The sequence below is a fragment of the Canis lupus genome, chromosome 38 (assembly GCF_048164855.1).
Source record: "Canis lupus baileyi chromosome 38, mCanLup2.hap1, whole genome shotgun sequence".
In the NCBI taxonomy this organism is placed as follows: domain Eukaryota; kingdom Metazoa; phylum Chordata; class Mammalia; order Carnivora; family Canidae; genus Canis; species Canis lupus.
In genome coordinates, this window is record NC_132875.1 from 10515043 (window position 1) to 10534537 (window position 19495).

The window sequence follows — 19495 nt, forward strand, 5'->3', positions numbered from 1 at the left end:
ACCTCATTCCCACATCTGCGTGCAAGCCCTTGGGTTCTGGGCCTGCCCTGAACTTCTCCAGGTTTTGGGGAGTGAGATACTGTATTTAAGAGAAAAAAAGAAAGACACCCAAACATCTCATTTTTTTCACTTTTTCACAATAGAATGATTTCCTAGTAACACAGATACAGCTTGTTTTCCATGAATTCTCCTTTGCTGACATCTTATCCCTTCGTCCAAAATTTTATATTTAAGCTTATCATCTTAGGGGTCCGATCGGTAGGATGAGCTCTGAAGTCAGACCAAGTTGGAGTTCTGGCTCTGCCACTTATCAGCTACATAACTGTGGGGAAATTACATGATGTCTATCAGGCTCGGTTTCTTAACTATGAAACAGTGAATAATAATTATATTTATCTCATAAGGCCAAAATAGAGATTAGCACGGTGCCTAATGTAACTATTCAATAACTGATGGCTAGCATTATCAGTATTTTTTATTTATTATTACTGAAGACAGATCCATCCTCTCCCTCTCCCATCACCTCCGCTCAAATATATGCCTTTTCTTCATTCAGAAGTTCATATTATAACAAGGATAGCTGGACGGAAAAAACATAGTTTTAACAAAAGCTATGGAAACTCCCAAAACAGAGTTTCTCAACTGGAGCCAAACAGTAGAATCACCTGGGGCTTTTCTGAAAACTAAAGATGCCAAGTTCCCCCCACTTGCCCCTGCCCCACAGACCCTCCCCCGCCATCAACTGAGTTGAAATTTGGGAAGTGGCCCCCAGCACGTTAAACGCCCCCCAGGTGGCTCAATGCATCTTGCAGTTGAGAATCTCGCCACTAGAGTCCACAAAAGTGACTGTGCCGGGGACAGTTCATGCTTCTGTTCAGGGGTTTGAGCGTGGGTGACAGGCAGGCCACATCCCCGTCCCTGGTCCCTGCCGCAGCACCAGCGTACCTGCAGGTTAGCTGTTCTGGGTGCTTTCCCTGATTCCTTTGCAAAAGCCTGCTCTCTCCCTAACACTTGCACTCAAGTCAACAAGCCCCTGAGCCTCCGCAGGGCGCTGCCCTCCTGCCGTCCTTGAATGCCAGTGGACGTGGACGAGGTAGGTAGCAGTCTTGGGAAAACAAGCAACACAGGGCAGGAAAACAGAGAAGCAGGCCCTGCTGCCGGCGCAAACCCCAAAGAGTCAGCTCCACTTCGGAGCAAAGGTCCTATCCAACTGCATATTAGAAAAACGTGGTCTGACCATTTAGATTTCGAGAGGATCCAAAACCAATTTTGACTCCAGTCGGTGGACAAAGTTCACATTCAGCAAAACAGCTCCAGCGGTTGCATCATGCACACAGCAGGGCGATTCAGAAACACAGATGTCCAGCCATGTGCAAAACAATGCTTTCCTTTTTTTTCTTGCTCTTTCCCATCACTGACCTCAAGAGCGGGGGGGGGGGGGGGTAAAACTCAGCATCTGCTGCTACTAAGGATACTCAGGAGAGGCCGTGGAGATGATTATGAGCTCGTGAGACCAAGGCACCTAGCTCGCTCTGAAGCCATCAGCGCAGCTGGGCAGCTGTCACTGCATTGAGTGTCACATGGGAGATGCCCCTCACTGGCAGGGTAATCTCCATTTGCTCACTGAACACAGCAGGCAGGAGAATGAGTCTAAGCAGCCTACCTGGTAGGTCAGTGTCAGGACACCAAGGCTCAGGTGAGATGGGATTTGAGGGAACCACATGGCACAGGACATTTAGGTTACTAAATTGGCATGGAACTCACACAGAAGAGAGAAGAAATAGGAAATTCATGCTTCTTCCAGCAAACACTTAAGCATCTACAGACTTCTACTCTCCTGGGACTTAGCCTGGGTCTTCGTGGGGACAACATCTATCAAGTATGGCTGGGCATGTCAGGACCATGGCACCGTGAGACCCTAAAGCTGAGGGACGTCACTACCTGTTCAGGGGAGAGGGAGTGGGTAAGCCTGAGTTCCAGTGTCCCTGACATACACAAATGTCACCAACACATCAGGGCTTCCTTCAGAAACCCAGGACTATCAACTGTGTCATTTACACCAGATAACCTTGTCTCTGTTGGAGGAGCAAGTCAAAATAAAAATGGCGAATGACATTTATGCCTGTCTTATAAAGCTGATCTACTAATTATTCAGTAAATATCCAGGATAACGCTCCCCATAATACCACAGACAAAGCAATAGTGTGGATCCAGTCATGTCCAACACACAGTAGAGAAAGTTTTTTAACAGGAATGACATCTTTCAATCCTTTCCCCAACTCCCCCAACCTACCCTGTGGTAAAGTGGATTATCTGTTCAAAATGTTTGTCCCTCTCTCCTGGGCCCATTGCCACCTGGCCCCCACCTTGGTCCTCCCTTCCTGTCCTATCAAAAGCAGGTGAGGCCAGTGGAATGTGGGCAGGAGATACTGTCACATGTCATGGTGGTCTGGCCATGAGGTCAGCGTGCCCAGGTTAGAGGCTGCTCCTTTACCCGGGGCCCAGAATGAGGCTGTCATGAACAAGGCCACAGCCAACCTACAAACCCATATAATAGGACTGAGAGATCAATTTTCATGGTATGCCACTGAGAGGAAGAAAAAAGCTCTAGAGAGTGACCTTGAGCTTGTCAGATAATGCCATGTTCCACAGAGTCCCGTTATTACCACAACACGTCATGCTATGATGGATTTTATAGGCAACAGACATGAAGGAATCAACTTTGGATAACAAATACTATAAAAGTCTTAGCCTCCAGCCTCGGTATTTCAGAGTGGGCCTGAAAGGAACACATCGTTTTTTTTCAAAGGCCACACTACGTGCCTTTGCTGTTTCTTGATTTATCAAGACGGTAGTTACGCAAACTCAGAGAGGAAAGAAACAACACAGAGGGCAAATCTGCAAGTCTCCTTCCAGAAAGCATAAGCAGCTTCTACTGCTGCCCGAGGACTGCCAAACTCTAATTTTAAAGGTTGCCTTTCAAGCAGCAGATATCACCTCCCCCAGGAAGGCCTCCTTCACCTCTCCAGCACAAAGAAAGCCATTCTTCCAACCTGTCGGGACTCTTACACAGTTTCGACCATGTAGTATTGGCTTTTTGGTTTTGTTTGGTTGGTTTGGTTTACCTGACTTCCTCGCTCAGTTGTAGACTCCCTAAAGACAGGGTCTACACCATTTTTTTCCATCTATCGGCTGACCTAGCACAACGCCCGGCACACGGTAGACTTGATAGATATTTCTTACACAGATGAATGAAGGAATAAAATCCACATTCCAGTCTTACTGTTCAAAACTTAAAAGTTAGAAAGCAAACACTGGTCCAACAGAAATGCTTTTCAACGAATAAGAGACATAGTTTTACAAATTCCCTGGCTTCTGACCTCATTTCAAAGTTTAGGCAAAGGCACCAGGCACATCTGGACAGATCCAAATTCTCCTTGAAGCCCGTCTTTCTAGTTTACACAGGAAAGGTAGTCTGTCATTCTCCTAGGCTGACACATGGTCACCAGCGAGCTGACTGCCACGTGTCCCTGCCCACCGAGTCAAAGACGCTGTGATGAGGCATCACAGCAAGTACGAACCCCCAAGAGCTGCCATTCCACACCTGTCAGCACAGATGGGAGACCCAAGAGGTTATTTTTTTTTAAGATTTATATTATTTTATTTTATTCATGAGAGACACAGAGAGAGAGAGAGAGGCAGAGACACAGGCAGAGGGAGAAGCAGGCTCCACGCAGGGAGCCCAATGTCGGACTCGATCCTGGGTCTCCAGGATCATGCCCTGGGCCAAAAGGCAGATGCTCAACCACTGAGCCACCCGGGCTGCCCCACCAAGAGGTTATTTTAAAACACAGATAGCTCCTTTCTAGAAAGGAAGGGGCTGAGTTGACAATAACTCAGGAATATTCATTTTAAAAATTTCCAAAAGCTATATTCTACGTCCAGAACCCACTGGAGCTTGCTGATCAAATTATTAACAAAGAAAGAACTCAGCGATTTTGAAATTCTTGGAAATTCTTGGAAACCTGGAAATGCAGCTATAAAATGCCATTGCAATGCAGCACAGACTCCTCCTCACCCAACTTCAAGCTCCGCCTTTACTTACCCTGTGTACAATAATCACCTTAAAGCCACCAGAACCACCTTACTGAACCCACCCTTCCCCTTATTTTATTCAGAGGAAAAGCCACAGACCTGATGTTGGCCTACAAGGTGCTACCTGACCTGTCAGACATGATCTCTCTCTAATCTCATCTCCTAGGACATTTCTGATAATCCTTGAACATGTCAGGGGCAGTACCAGCTGTTCTCTCTGCCAGAAATGTTCTTTCCCAGAGAGCTCCAGGCTCTTCTCTGACCTCCTTCAAGCCTCTGCTTAGATGCCACCCTCTTCCTGAACCCTCCCACACCCAGCTTCTTTAAAACTGCAGCTCCACCTCTAACGCTGCTCTGTTTTCCCCTCTAGTATTTTCAAATTCTGTCATGCTTACTTAATTTTTAAAATTAATTATTTGTCTTCCTCCAAAGGGTGGACTTCGCTAACGACCAAGTTTTTTGCTGTTTTAGTCACTGATGGCATCACTAGAGCAGACACGTGGTTAATACCGCGGAAGGAACTAATTTTCACAAGAACGTCCTGTTTTTTACCTGTGTCCTCCCACAATCTCTGCATGCGTTTGACATTTATCTTAAACCTGTATCTACATTTATAATTAATGTAGAGATCTTTCCATTAAAGGCTTTTGGGGAAGTAGAACTGACACTACCCATCATTCCTTTCACACTTCAATAGCCAGGTGGGACGGTTAGGGACACAGAACTGGGTATTTCCCTAAGTAGTCTGACAGCCAAGAATCCTACAGTAGGTACGGAACATCCATACTGCGGGGCTGGATTCAAAGTACTCACGACTCCCAAGTAACATCAAAATAGCAGGAAGTAGAGGATTGCACAGACACCAAGAAATTCATCATCAACTTTGCTTTTTAAAAGATGATCCGATTTGCACCTGCTCTAATACCTCTGGTTGAGAAAAACATCATTTGGAAGCAGAAAACTGCTGTTACTCAAAGCCCAGTCTGGCCGAGAGAGTAGAGTTTACATTCCATTGTCGGCCAGATCCTTACCCCATGGAATGTCTGAGAACAGGATTCAGGCCACGAAGAGGTCGGCAGTGCTTCGACCAAACACAACCTCAGGGAATTAAACACTGTACGTCGACTTATACGTTATACTTGGCCACTTCCACATTATATATTCATTTTCAAAATCCCCTTCCCACTCAGAGTTGCCTGGCTGAAGGCACCTAAGTGGAAGAATTCACTCCCAGGCATAATTCCAAACTAAGCATGCATTACCCCATGTGACTAATTTGTTTCCTTACATACTCACTGCCCTCCCCCCACCCCATGGTGAAGAGTGAGCATGGGTATATGTGATGCTGCTGACAGAGGGGCTACCTTGAGGCATATCTGTATGCACTTGGGAAACTGGAAAGGACGGGACAACAGGTCTACCTCGATACCTGTATGAACTTGGGAGATTAGAAGGATGGGACAACAGGTCTACCTCAATACCTGTATGAACTTGGGAGACTGGAAAGGATGGGACAACAGGTCTACCTCAGTATCTGTATGAACTTGGGAGATTGGAAAGGATGGGACAACAGGTCTACCTCAATACCTGTTTGAACTTGGGAGACTGGAAAGGATGGGACAACAGGTCTACCTCAATACCTGTTTGAACTTGGGAGACTGGAAAAGACGGGACAACAGGTCTACCTCAGTATCTGTATGAACTTGGGAGATTGGAAAGGATGGGACAACAGGTCTACCTCAATACACACTTGGGAGAATGGAAAGGATGGGGCCAAGACTCTGCTGTGCTGTAGGTGAGGGGCCCCACCTTGCAGAACCAGTTGATCACACAGAGGCTCTGCTGGATCTGAATCCTTGCACACTGCGGGACTGTGAGTAGATAGACCTGGATAATCAGAGCATCCACTGCCCTGAGCAGCCGCAGGCTCCAGTGAGGTCAGAATAAGCTGCAGAGCCTGCTTACAGGTGTACAAGCACCAGCTCTGAGGCAGGGCCAGGGAATCTGCTCTTTAGGGACACCTCAGGAGATACACATGAAGGCCACGCTTTGAGAAACACCATCTTTAAATCTCAACAGAGCTAACTGAAAAAAAAAAAAAAAAAAAAAAAAAAAAGAAGCAAAACCAAAACCAAAATCAGAACCAGAACAACCTGATTTTGCCTTCACAACTTTTAATCTATTTATTCACAGAGAACCAAGCTTGGTTGCTGATCTTCTGGATTCTTTAATCTTAGAAGGAAAAGCTTCAGGCAGGCTAAGCTTAGCTTCACCAAGATTTGGGGGGCTAATGAGTTTAAAAAGAGAAAAATGATTCAGCAGCCACATGGGCTGTGAGGAGCAAGGACCATTCCGTCCTCCAGAGGATTTTATTTAAAGCTGATGAAGCATCAGCGCTGCCAGTCCAATCATGGGTGTCAGAACACGGAGTTATCAACTACACCCAGGTTAGAGAGTGAGAACAGCAAGAGGCGCCACAGGCCCTGCGCTCCCTCCAGCCGCTCCCAACATCTCCTTGGAATGGAGAGGCGGTTCACGCAAGGTGACAGGGATGGCCCTCGAGCTGCTTGGCACAGGCCAGCCTCCACTTAACGAGTGCTCAGAATCACACTCAGCATGGAGAAATTCACCCTGACCCTGGACACTTGCCCCCTGGCATCCACTCACTTACATTTTTACTCAATTACTATTTCTAAGAACAGAGACAAAAAAAAAAAAAAAAATGCAGAGCCCCACTGCTCAGCGGTCTTCCATGGAAGGTCTGAAAGGGGTCTGCAGGTTTTCCCACAGGCCTGGAAGCTGGGTGGGGTGAAAGGGCCTCCCGCTGTACGGGAATCTGCATGGAGCTTGGGCCCTATCTCCCTTCCACACCCTCGGAGACACTCCTGATTTTCCCAGACTCACTGAAGGGCAGGGTGGGTTTCCAGTGTTTTTTCACCAAAGAAGGAAGGAGGCTTGCAGCAATTCAATGACCGAACATAACCCCAAGTGAGGAGTGTCTGAGAAGAAAAACCACACAGAGAACCAGGGTAGGCCTCTCAACTTGTTTACTACTGGAAGAAAAGATGAAAAGGAAATGAATCCAAAGGGGTCACTAAGATAATTTAAAAAATTAATGGGACAAGATTGCAAAGGGAAAGTTAAAGGAGGGCCGGAAAGTCCAGGGGTCTGTGGTCTGGTTGGAGGGCATCAAGGCCAGACCTGAATTTGGATTCTGGCTCGGCCACCCCCTGGTGCTATGACCCAGGACAAGGTATTTTCCTCTCCAAGTCACAATCTCCTGACATGTGGGGATGGTCATCCCAGCCATGCCCAACCCCCCAGCATGGGGAGGGTCAGGATGATGTGTCTGTGAGTGCCAGGGACATAGGAGAGACTCAACAAATGTGTTCCTTCTCTTATCCCCTTCCCTTTTCTTTTCCAAAAAGCTAGTGGGGAAAAAAAGTCAGACAATTAAATCCTTGGTTTAGATAGTGAAATAAAATATAAACATAGAGGATGAAAACAAAATAAAATCCGTCTCACAAAAGGGAAACTTAAATGCATGGATTAAACCTTTTACTCTTTATTCACATGGCAGCTTCTAGCCACTTTCATCCATGAAAATAAATGTATATTCTCAACAGAACCTGCTCTTTTATGAGGAAACCCAGCTTAGGCCACTGTAAATAAACTACTTGAATCCTTCATTCCTTGATTCCTAAGAAGCAAGGTCGGGCATGGTAAACTGCAGAGTAGGATATACCAGTGAAGCAGATATCTACTAAGGTAATAAAAACATTTCTTTTGTCCCTATTGGGACCTTTGCCTACATTTAGCATCAGTATAATCCAAACCTTCTTGAGGGTCTCAAAAAATGTGAGTAAACCAACACCAGGATTGTGAGTCTATGTCATCTCTTCCTGAACATGGATCAGGGACACCTGGGCCCCTGAGTTCTTAAATATCAGGATCAACTAAGGCTATTCTTTGTTATGAGCTCACTGCTCAGCATACAGTAGGCTCTCAATAAAAGCTGACTGAATTGAGTAATGTTCCAAATCAGAAGGCACTGAAAACTCTGGCTTCTGTGCTCCTCGGCCTGATCCGTGGCATTGGCTCTGAGGGGTATGCACTTGTTCTGAGGGTCAAGGCTAAGTGGCAAGCTCCCAGGTCCAGTCAGCCAAAGGCTTGATCCATGACAATCCATTCTCATGCAACCCAGAAATGACAACACGAAGGTCATAAATAATGGCAACTTTCCCACAGGCCTCCCTCCAGAACTTCAAAGGAAAGCAAAGCTCCTTCTTTCCCTTTAGTTCAGTACAAGAAACATTAATTGAGCAACTACTGTATGCCAGGCATAAGAACATATATATAAAAAGACACCCAGAAGGGGCCCCTGATATTCTGGCCATACTGTTCAACCCTCCAGAGAGCATCCTCCATGGGGGTCAGCAGATCTGTATTTCAGACCACTCTGTCACCCCTGGAGCACATATCTCGTGTACCCATAACCCACTCTTTCACATACGGCAATCAAGTCATCATTTACTGACTAAAAATTTGGGAAATCTTTCTGTCTGTTCAGCTACAAGGCTGCATTCCAGAATTCTCTCTGGCCTTGGACAAGTTCCCCAAAGGAGACAGACACTAAAGATGGACTTGATATCACTATGTCAAATGAGGTATAAAGCAGACAAGTGTACTCACCAAGGTACCCACAGAGCACCTGGGACTGTCTGGAGCAGAAGCTGCCCACTGAGCCAGAGGGTGTTGTAACAACTGGGCAGACAGCTAGGAGTTTTAAAAAGCACAGTCATTAGCTATTTTACTGAGGCGATGCCTTGCACAGAGCTATACAAAGATTCAAAGTCGAAGAGGGCTCTCCGAATGTACTTATATCCCCCACACATATAAGGTCTCTGCTACTCAGGGACCAAGGATCTAGGAGGGATTCTGGATTCCGGTCCCAGATCTATTGACATCCCTTAACCACCAGTCAGGCTCCTGAATTCCCTTTTCCCTTTAAAACGCTCTAGCATCAAAATCACAATGTACAATTTATACACGGAAACGGTAAAATAAATACCGTGACTTACATCAAAGATGAACAGGAAAGGCCTTGACCTCCTTTGACAAAAGACAGCCTACCTTTTATGAATAAAACTCAAGGTTTCTTTGGGCTGGCCTAGATTTCAGTTTCCTTAAAACATCCCCTCCATCACCATTCCTAACCCGCATGTGAAAATTTCTTGAATGTGTCAAAAATCCAAGTGTATCTTGGTTTGGGGCTGCTCAGCTACAGTTTAAAAATCTAGGGCTGCTCGGGATGGATTATTACATGATGGAATTTTGAACTTTTGTTTCTTTAAAGTAACAGCAACTACATCTTGTATATTGCCCACCATATTCTTATAAAAGAAAATACACCCCAAAATACCTCCAATTGAAGGGAAAACATTGTTGAGTGTTCTAATCTGGGGTAGAGTCAATGACAAATAGAGGAGTTTTGCATAAGAAGATGTAGAGTGAAACTCCCGCTCTGTTACTGGTTTCCTGTGAATCTTTGACCAAGTGCCTGGATTCACCCAAGCCTCTGTTTCCTATAAATGAAGCCTACATAATGCTATCCCTGAGGGTTTTTAGAAGATCACAAGAAGATGATATATTTAAGAGATTGTCAAATAAAAGGTGATCGAGAGATGTGATAATACTAGTCATATAACTTATTTGATAGATGAATCCCTGACTGGCTTCCAGGCCTGGTATGGATGTACATCTTCCCTAGCTCCTGACACAAATTTAAAATCCATGCACCTTCCATTCATTCATCTAGGGCAGGTTTTCCAGAAGAAGCACCGCCACTCTTCAGACCGGACTTGAAGACTTCGCTTGAGAAAAGACAAAAGATCTTGTGGATTCCTCTCTCAATTTGGGGGGGGGGGTAAGTGTGGGGGGTTTGTGTACATGGTTTTCTTTTTTTTTTTTTTTTGGACAGATGTGTGCCTTTTATCTCTCGATTTGAAAACAGATAGGAAAGACTTTTTCCAAACCCTGTAACTTACCGTCTCTAACCCACTAACAAGACCCCTGTGACATGCTTTCACACTTCTGTGGGACACACCTCCCAGTCAGAACTCTCTTTCACTGAGATTATGGCACACTGGATGGCCTGCAGAGGCATGAAAGCGGAAGGCTCAACATCACGTTTCTGAAACATGCTGCTCTCATGTTGCCACCATATGCTGTTACCAGCTGACATCTGCTCACATATGTTCTCACCAATAAGCAACTATGTTGTTTATTTTTAGAGGCTCTCCACAGCCTTAACAGGGAGAAAATGCCCTCAAATAACCAAGTCAGCAAAGACAGGAAGCTACTCTGGGTATAAACTGTTTGTCACAAGATTAGCAAGTCAAACAAAATCTTCTCATTCATATCTGACCTCTAACGAGAGATGCTGAAAGTTATCTTAAATAAAAATCTCAAAGAATATAACCAGAGAAAGAAAGAATATGCAGGGTAAGTCACTTGGTTAGCAATGCTTTTTCTTCAAACTATGGCCCTGTGCGTTTCTTGGGGGGATTTAACTCCTTTTCCTGGGAAACAGCACCTTCTTCAGGCCAGTGGATGCTGTGGATGCTGTGGTGCAGAAGAGGGATAGTTCCACTAACAGAATCCAGATCCCTGAGATTGCTCCAGGTCACCTGGGTCACAGGAAGTTCTGGGTGGGACCAAGGCAAGGTAACTACTGTCATCAGCAATTTCCAGCAAGCAGTCCTCAAGTATGCCCCTTTGGTTTGCTTTTACCCTACCATAAAGCTGCACTATTAAAATCCTTTCTTTTTCTGTTTTGTTGGTTTGTTTGTTTTTAAACAAGGCCAAAAAAGACAGGGCCCTCTGGTGTCAATCTATTGCCTCAGAAGTAAAGACCGAAAATTGGGTGGAGATATATGTGATGCCACCAGTGATTATGTAGGCCAAAGAAAGCAATTCTTTGTTTTTTTTTTTGTTTTTTTTTTTAAATCAATTTCAACAATCTGTATCAGTCAAGTGGCATTGTGGTAGGAATACATTTTTTTTAGATCAGTGAGGCTTTGGTATATGTGGAATGCTTTATAAAATGTGAAAACGGGGAGCCTGGGTGGCTCAGTCAGTTGAACGTCTGCTTTTGGCTCAGGTCATGATGCCAGGGTCCTGGGATCGAGCCTCACATTGGGCTCCCTGCTTGGCGGGAGGCTACTTCTCCCTCTCCCTCTGCCTGCCGCTCTCTCTGCTTGTGCTCACTCTCTCTCAGATAAATAAATAAATCTTTAAAAAAAAAAAAAAGGATAATTGCTAGAAGTCAGTTTCTAAAAAATAAATAAAATAAAATGTGAAAACCTATGAAAATCTAAGACAATTAGTTTCAGAGAAATAACTCTTTTTAGAAGTACTTGGGCATTCGCTAATAATGGAGGACTACTACTCACATAAGTTGTAAAATAGAAACTGTCCTGGAATTAAAGTTTTTGCCTGAGCAACTTACAAAATGTCTATAAGACTATGATATTAACGGGATCCCTGGGTGGCTCAGCAGTTTGGTGCCTGCCTTTGGCCCAGGGAGCGATCCTGGAGTCCCGGGATCAAGTCCCACATCAGGCTCCCAGCATGGAGCCTGCTTCTCCCTCCTCCTGTGTCTCTGCCTCTCTCTCTCTCTCTCTCTCTCTCTATCATAAATAAATAAATAAATCTTAAAAAAAAGACTATGATATTAACTAGAAAAGTTTTGAGATTCATTTTGCCCATGATGACACAGCTAAGAAATAAAGCAACAAAATAAAACAAACAAACAAAAAAATGCACAGTGTTTCCAGAGTGTTTTTTAGAACTCCTGCCTAAGAATCACCTGGCCTTCTCATCAAGGGTTCAGGTTTCTGGGTCCCACCTGAACACTACTGAATCATAATCTGGATGGAGGGTAGGAGACAAAGGTTTGGGAATCTGCAGTTATAATAAGCACTACTGGGGATATAGGGGCTCTTTTGCATGGTAAAATGTGAGAACCTTTGGTATAGGCATTTGTGACTTATTGCTTCAAAAAGGCCTTTTATCAAGATGAAAGCAGAGAGGGAGACAAACCATGAGAGACTCTTAACTTTAGGAAACAAATTGAGAGTTGCTGGAGGGGAGGGGGTTGGAGGCAGATGGCGTAACTGGGTGATGGGCATTCAGGAGGGCACTGGGTGTTCTATGCAACCAATGATCGCAGAACTCTACCTCTGAAACTAATAACACTCTCTATGTTAATTAATTGAACTTAAATAAAATATTTTTTGAAAGGCCTTTCACACAATCTCACTTGACCTCGATCCAATCAGGTGGATCAGGGAAAAAGCCCTTCCTAAGGTTTACTTGTTCTCGGTAAGTAGAGGTTTTGTGTCGTGTGAAAGTGTCCATAAGGAAGAGATAAAGGCTTTCTCGCTGCAGTGATATCGTAAACATAATTAACTGCCATTACAAATGCTCCAGTAAACTCTGTGTCAGATTAGTCCCCGCCTCAATCCCTCCAAACCTTTCTCTCAGGACTGCAGAGCTCCAACAGTGTTTACTATCATTTCCTCCCAGCACACACACTACAATGAGTTTCTACTTTACTTAGAGAATTCCCAGCAAATGTTACTGAGAAAGGGCAAACTGCTGATCCCAAATACATAATGCCTCGGGGTCAGCTTGCCTCAAGACCCTCTTTCTAGAATCTGGATAGTAGTGTCAAAGAATTAATGAAATTAGACATGACTCTCTACACATAGTTTCATTGCTGATGGTGATATTTTGTGACAGTGGAATTCTTCTGAAATATATCTCTCTCCAAGATAAACTAGCACCAGCCACCTCACTCTACGAGGGAGAAAAGCACAAGGTTAGTGGGTGAAACAGCAGCAATTCAGGATTTAGTTCATAGATCTGACCAGTAACTTCCATTAACACACCTTCCATTAACAACCTAAGGCTTTATACTATGAAGAGGTACAAGTGAATGACTAAACTATTATTCAACTCAGCAGGAGTTTTGAACAAGGTGAGATGCTTCAGAACCTGAGGAGCCGGCCAAATTTCAGCTTCAGTTCTGCTAGGCTACTTCCTGTTTAAAGCCAGGAACCCCAGCCCACTCCCACCTCTGTTCCATTCTCATTAACATCCAGAGCCTCAGATGCCAAGGTATGAGCTCAGATGTGAAAACATCTCCCCTCAGAAAGCCCAGACAGACCTCAAAGGGGGCAGTTCCTTTATCAAGTAACCTATCTTGTGAAAAAACAAAAAACAAAAAAATCCTCCATCTGTGATTTTTTTTTTCTTCTCCTAAAGTGGAATCTGAATAAGTCATCTACTCCTTGAGGTGCTTTGTCAGCCAGCAATTTACTTGTAAGAGTTTATGATAAAGCAAGTAGCAACAACTTCAATGGTATTGTCATTAAGATGTCAAAGCAGAAGTGAAAATGAGATTAAGCCAATGGATAGGAAAATAAATGACCAAAGAAGAGCCAAACCCCCAAATGGAAGGAATGACAAAGTCACTGCTGTGTCTGGTATGGAACGAATAATCTCTGATGAATTTAGTCTAAAAAAGTATTGAATTATCAACACTGAAATGAATCCAAAACTCAAAAAATAAGTGATATTTTCCCATTTATGTGTTGCCAACCATCAATATTTCTGTGCTCTTAAAAGACACTAAAAAAAAAATGTGCAATGTTGTCTTTTAGATAATGCTTCCATATAGATTTCCAAAGGCCTCTGGACCTGCGGTCATTTCAGTGTCTGTCTCAAAACCCAACTTTGCATTCCTGTCCACAAGATGAAGTAACAAATAAGAATTCTTACAACTTCAAGTTATGAATGGGGAGTTATTTGTGAACTAGCTTGTCAAGACAGATGTGGTATTTGTCAGTGTGGTGTGGGTTAGATAGGGAAAGCCAAATGAACAGAGCCAAGGTCTCAGTCACAACATTTTTCTCTTTCTTTCAGGAGACTGGAAAGATGCTACAGTATTTCCTGAAATAAACAACATTTCCAAAAAAATAAAAAAAAATAAAAAAATTTAAAAAAGCAAAAAAGCAGTCATATTCTCAAATAGCTGCTCTGAGGCTCTTCTTTCAGAAACCCAGTGTCTTCACTTCAGGAATAGACTGCTTCCCAATCACCAACATACGGGCAGCAAGGAGAGCCTGAAGGAAGAGTGGCACTCTCCCTGTGAAACGTGGGGAACATGCCAGCAGAAGGGCAGACAGCTGCCTGGGGAGCTCGGAAATGCACTGGAACTATTTTCAGGTTTTAGCTTCACCACCTTCAGAAAGCATTTTCCATTCGCCTTGAGTTCCTCAAATCCTTGTGGTTAAAGGAGTTATCGAAGCCCCACATTTCCGACTTGTCAGGCAGTAACATATCCAAGGGCTCATATGAGAGAATGAAGGGATGGTCCTGGTCCACAAATAATAGCTTTCTCAGCACCAGGAGGCTTTCCCTCCTTCCAACAGATGCTAAATCCAGTCAACTCAACTCCTCTTGGACAGCAACGTTTTCTTACACTGATGAAATGGCCCCAGAAAGGCTGGATGCTACCTCACACAGAGAACGCCTTGCACCGTTAACAACCACCCAGGGCCTAGTGTGGCCTCTCCTCTCTGCTATCACCTCCCACGTTTTCATTTCCTCCTCAAACCCTTTGTGGTGACACTTGACCACGCTCTCCTCTTCCTGTCATCCATCTTCCTCTTTGAGACTTCTACTCCCTAATGTCATTGTGTTGCGAAGGCCTTTTTAAAAATCAATCACCTGACAGCTAAGAAATCGTTGTGGCCGGTGCTTGGTTATGGAGGTGAAATGAGGTCCACCACAGTCTAACTTTGGCTGCCTGACCTGGCTCAGCTTTGACTCCAAATGGCCTGGCTTCCTTCTCCACAGTCTCTCACTGGGGGAGGTGGGGGCTGGGGGGGGGGGGCGGGGAGACCGAAAACCTGTGAGAAAGGGCTGAGCCAGGTCCAGAAGCACATTACTCAGCAGCATCCTCTATACGTTATCCTTTTAGGAACAACATCCCCGCCTTCCTTTGCTGGATTTTAAGCCTTATAACTGAAGAAGATAAAGAGGTGAATGCTATGTGAGTCATACGTATGTTCAGAGAAATCAGTTAAAATAAGTTAGACTTTTTTTTTCCCCTAAAAATGCATATACTCCTTGGAACAACTGGTAACATATTGAGATGTCAAAAAATATCAAACCTGAAATGAATGCACTGAGCATGCACAGCGAGATGCTCTGGCCAGGAGGAATACATTACGTAGACCTCCTGCTTTTAATTCAGGAGGTAGATATTACCAGTCAGTGGCTCTTAAAGTTTACTAGATAGAAAAGTTTTCTGAGGGCAGATATCCTGCCTCCACATAATTTTATGTTTATATGCTTCTAGCCTTCACTCTGCACTATGTCCACATGGGCTTCTTTCATTCCATGAACATTTATGTGACTTTACACATTTCCCATGTTTTACTATCACTGAACTATAGATCTCTCTCCTAACTAAAACAAGAGCAGTTTTTAACAATTGCCGTAGGTCTGGAGCAAGACATCTTGCCTTTGGTGCCATCTCTTCCCCTTCAGTCTCTAAGGCCCTTTTGGTCCCATTCCTTTTTATTTATACTCCTTTTATTTACTGGGTCTATATGGCTCCAAAGCCTGTGCTCATTGCACCACTACCAGCCTACCTCCCCAAATAAATTAATTCTCTGAAAGAGACAAGATGAAGCCATCATCAATCAAAACTTTAGTGAAGAAATGGTTGTAGTTATCGACCAACACTGGGGACCTGATAAATCATAATTTTTGTATCATCCAAATATAGTGAGACAAGTTGAATGTGTTAAAGGTAGGGTAAAAAGACCTAGGGTTGTATCCAAGGCTTTGGAGGTGTATTGCCTTTTGTAGGGAAAGAATTCAGAGCCTAAGAACGTAATTCCTGGTAGGAGAGGGGAGATGCCACTCTTGCATGGCTGCGGTCCATCATTTTGTAAGAGGGCAAGGAAAGTCATGCTCTCTGTTCCCTGGTCTCTATTTTAGGGCCTCGATTAACTAAGAGCCTTACTTTCAACAAGCCATCTCTGATAGAAATAGCTATGTCCAAGTCCTCAGATGTCATAGGGAAAATACTAGTATGGACTCTACAGGGCTGCATGTGAGGATCAGGGAGGACATGCACATAAAATACTCGAGACTATGCTTGACACAGTCAGTACCCAGTGAAGGTTAGCTGCCATCATTATTCTCACCATGATTTTCTTCGTGATCTGTAAAACTAGAAATAGGAAATGTACAGGTATGAGAAACCCAGTGTTGTCGTAACCACAGTGATATGATGCATCAAGCACTATAAGAGTCAGCTCCTTTTCTGAGGCAATTTACAAACCAGTGAAGATAAGAGCTGGAACACAGCTAGATTTTACCGATAGCCAAAGAGAAGAGGCTGCTTTAGAGATGAGTATCAGTCTTGTGGGAATGCGGAGGATGAACTGATTCACATGACTGGGAAAATCAAAGGTTTTGGCATCTGACAAAATCTGAAACGATGTTTAGAGGTGGTAAAAGATAGATATCCAGGTGGAAGAAACAGCATAGACCAAGGCCTGGAGGCACGAAGGTAAATGACCCATTTGGGCAAAGGCAAAGAAGGTGATGTAGCTGGAGTCTAGGTTAGCAAGGGTGGGATTTAGCAAGAGGTGGGGCTGACCAAGGAGTGGCCAGACCCTGAAAGGTCTTGAATGTTGTCTAAAGAAATCTGAAATCTTATCTAAGAAGTCTAAATTCCCAAGGCTTTCTTATATGAGCATAGCTAGTACTAGACATGGTAGGTGACCAGCCCCTCCAGTCTCTGTTCCCAGTCTCATAGTGGCAAAGGTCACCTGAAGACCAATACAAGCGGGCAAGGGAAGTAGATCCATTGAGCAGAACTTATAAAGAAAAGAATGAAGTGCCATGATATTCCAGGCTAGTGCAAGTGGTTCCCAGAGCATCACTTTCCATCATATTTTACTATCTCTAAAATACCTCCTCTGAATGTGTCTTACAACTGGTGGCACCTTATAATTAACTGTAAGTGGTACATGAAATAATGACACCTCTCAAAATCAGTGATGTTTGAGATTCAATGAATAAATAGCTGCCAGGAAGGCCTACTAAGTGCCACGCGCAGAGCTAGGTGCATCTTTAAGCATGTCATCCTGGATCCTCTACAACTCTAGGAAACAGGTATCTTCCTCATCTCTGTGAGTGAAGCAAGTGAAGCCTGGTTAAGTGAAGTCAACTGTCCTGCATGTAGATATTCCAGAACAGTGGAGAAGAAGGCAACTCCCAGGCAGTGGAGAAGAGATCAGGGGGGAGTCTGACGCAGAGCCAAGGCCACCAAGCTGACCCAGGAAGCAAGGTGGTGGTCACCGTGCACGGCAGTTCCAAACCGACTTCCCGATACCAGAGGTTCGAAAAGAAACAAAACAAACGACCAGCCAACCTCTCTCGGGCAGTCGCAGCGGATTTCTCCTAAACAAATGACGGAGGCCAAGCTTTCAGTCTAAACAAACCCATCAAAGAATCCTTAGCCTGTTATTAAATTTAAAATACCTGGAGAACACTGAATTCCTGGGTTCAGAACTATCTTTGTTTAAAAAATATTAAAAAAAAAAAAAAAAGCACACCATATGGTTTCAAAATGACAATGGAAACATTTGTTGATCTGGGCCAGAGGCACATTGCATCAAGCTGTTCCGAATCTGCAAAGTGGAATACACCCTGCAGCAGAGAGGGCGGCCTGCGGAGAGCGAGCACATCTGGCAAATCCAGATCCTCTCTCCAGGATCCGTCAGGACCGGAAATGCTACATCAAGACAGCTGAAAAGGCTGTTTGCAGAGCTCCTCCTTGCAGCCTCTTGGCCCTAAGGCTGCTCACCTTACCGCCAGGGGTGGGAAGGGGGTGCGGATAGGGGGGGTGGGGGGGCAGAGTCAGGCCGAGGCCCACCCGGGGGTCGCCCAGGGCCGGGCTCCTCCACTCTGTTTCCCTAACCTTCTAAAAATGCAGCCTAAAGTGTGTTGTAATCTCTGGGCGAAGGCCTAGGAGTCAGTGACCTCCTCGGTGCTAACCCAGATTTGATGTGGGATCAACAGTGAGTCATTAGCTGTTTTTTTTTTTTTCGCGTCTCCGTTTCCTCTAGGAAAAATGATCTGTCATTCTTTCATATCTTTATATGAAAGATGCTGCGACTAGGTTACATCAGCATCTTCTCACCAGGGAAAAGTCGGAATTTAGAAAGTGCAGCTCCGCGAGTAGACCCCAGGGGTCGCTGTGGAGACACAGAGGGCTCCAGGTCCCTGGGCCAGGTCCCTGGGGTGCCCACCTGCCCCTCGGGCCTCGCGAAGGTCAGCCTCCAGGGCACCGAGACTCCGCAAGACGGGCTTGCAGCGAGCGGGGCTGGCTTGGCACCAAAGACTGCCCAACCCCTCCAGTTACAAACACTATCCTCCTCCTAGTCTTTGAGAAGTAAGAGAAGGAGAGGAGAGGAAATCCTAAAAGAAGAATGTGACCTAAGTTTACTGGAACCACAGTTAGGACACTGGAGTTAGGACAAGAGATGATACAATAAAAATTCAGGAACTGAAGTCTGGTCTGCTGTGTATTCATAACTCAATCACCGTGCAAGCCAAGGGGCCAAATCCGATTGTCTTTGATCCTTTCTCTCTTTCCCACATGTCCTCACAGAGTATCTTTAAAAAATATATAAAAATAAAATCCCTGGATATAAAGCAAAAATACTACTACGTTCCAGCAATTACTAATATTTTCCTTCATTGGGCAACTGGCCAATAGTCCGGCAATCTGTATACAGAAGGACATGTCCACGAACAGAATCTTAAGTTGAATTCCCCAAAAACATAGTGCTATCCGTATTCATTCTACATTCCACAATTTCACTTGGAAAATGACAGGGGAAATAAAAAAGGAGACTGTTTGCTATTAAATGTTTAACATTCGTGTGAAACACTTACACAGGGAACCTCGTTGTGATGTCTCAGGCTGTATATTTTGGTTTATCTAATTCAATATGATAGAATAAACCAACACAATTATTTACTTTCTTCGGTTGTCTCGGTTGGAGATTCCAATCCTCATTACCATGTACTGTTTAGTTTCCTTGCAAGGAAAATCCGAGACAATTCCTCACTTTTTTTTTTTTTTCCTCTGTTCTGACTAACATCACAAGTGCTGCGGACTGAAGTTACCGATGGGTGGGGCAGCATCATAATTTAGGCTAAATGAATGGGAAGTTTTGAGGTTTCCAATTTAGGTGCTTTAAGATCATAATAAAAAAAAGTATACACCCCGCAAAATGGTCCA

The 19495-nt window shown here is 44.3% G+C and overlaps 1 protein-coding gene across 3 annotated transcripts in view; it reads right to left on the reverse strand.

Annotated features, from left to right (window-relative positions):
• The window catches only part of TGFB2 (transforming growth factor beta 2), an 80094-nt gene that overhangs the window by 55567 nt on the left and 5032 nt on the right, over positions 1–19495 (reverse strand). For 2 of the 3 annotated variants that reach the window (XM_072814580.1, XM_072814578.1), the window contains exon 2: positions 8788–8871. The exons of the other annotated variant lie outside the window; for it this stretch is intronic. In XM_072814580.1, coding sequence (XP_072670681.1) covers positions 8788–8871 — 84 coding nt within the window. The remainder of the gene's footprint in view (positions 1–8787; positions 8872–19495) is intronic. 3 annotated transcript variants of the gene reach the window in all.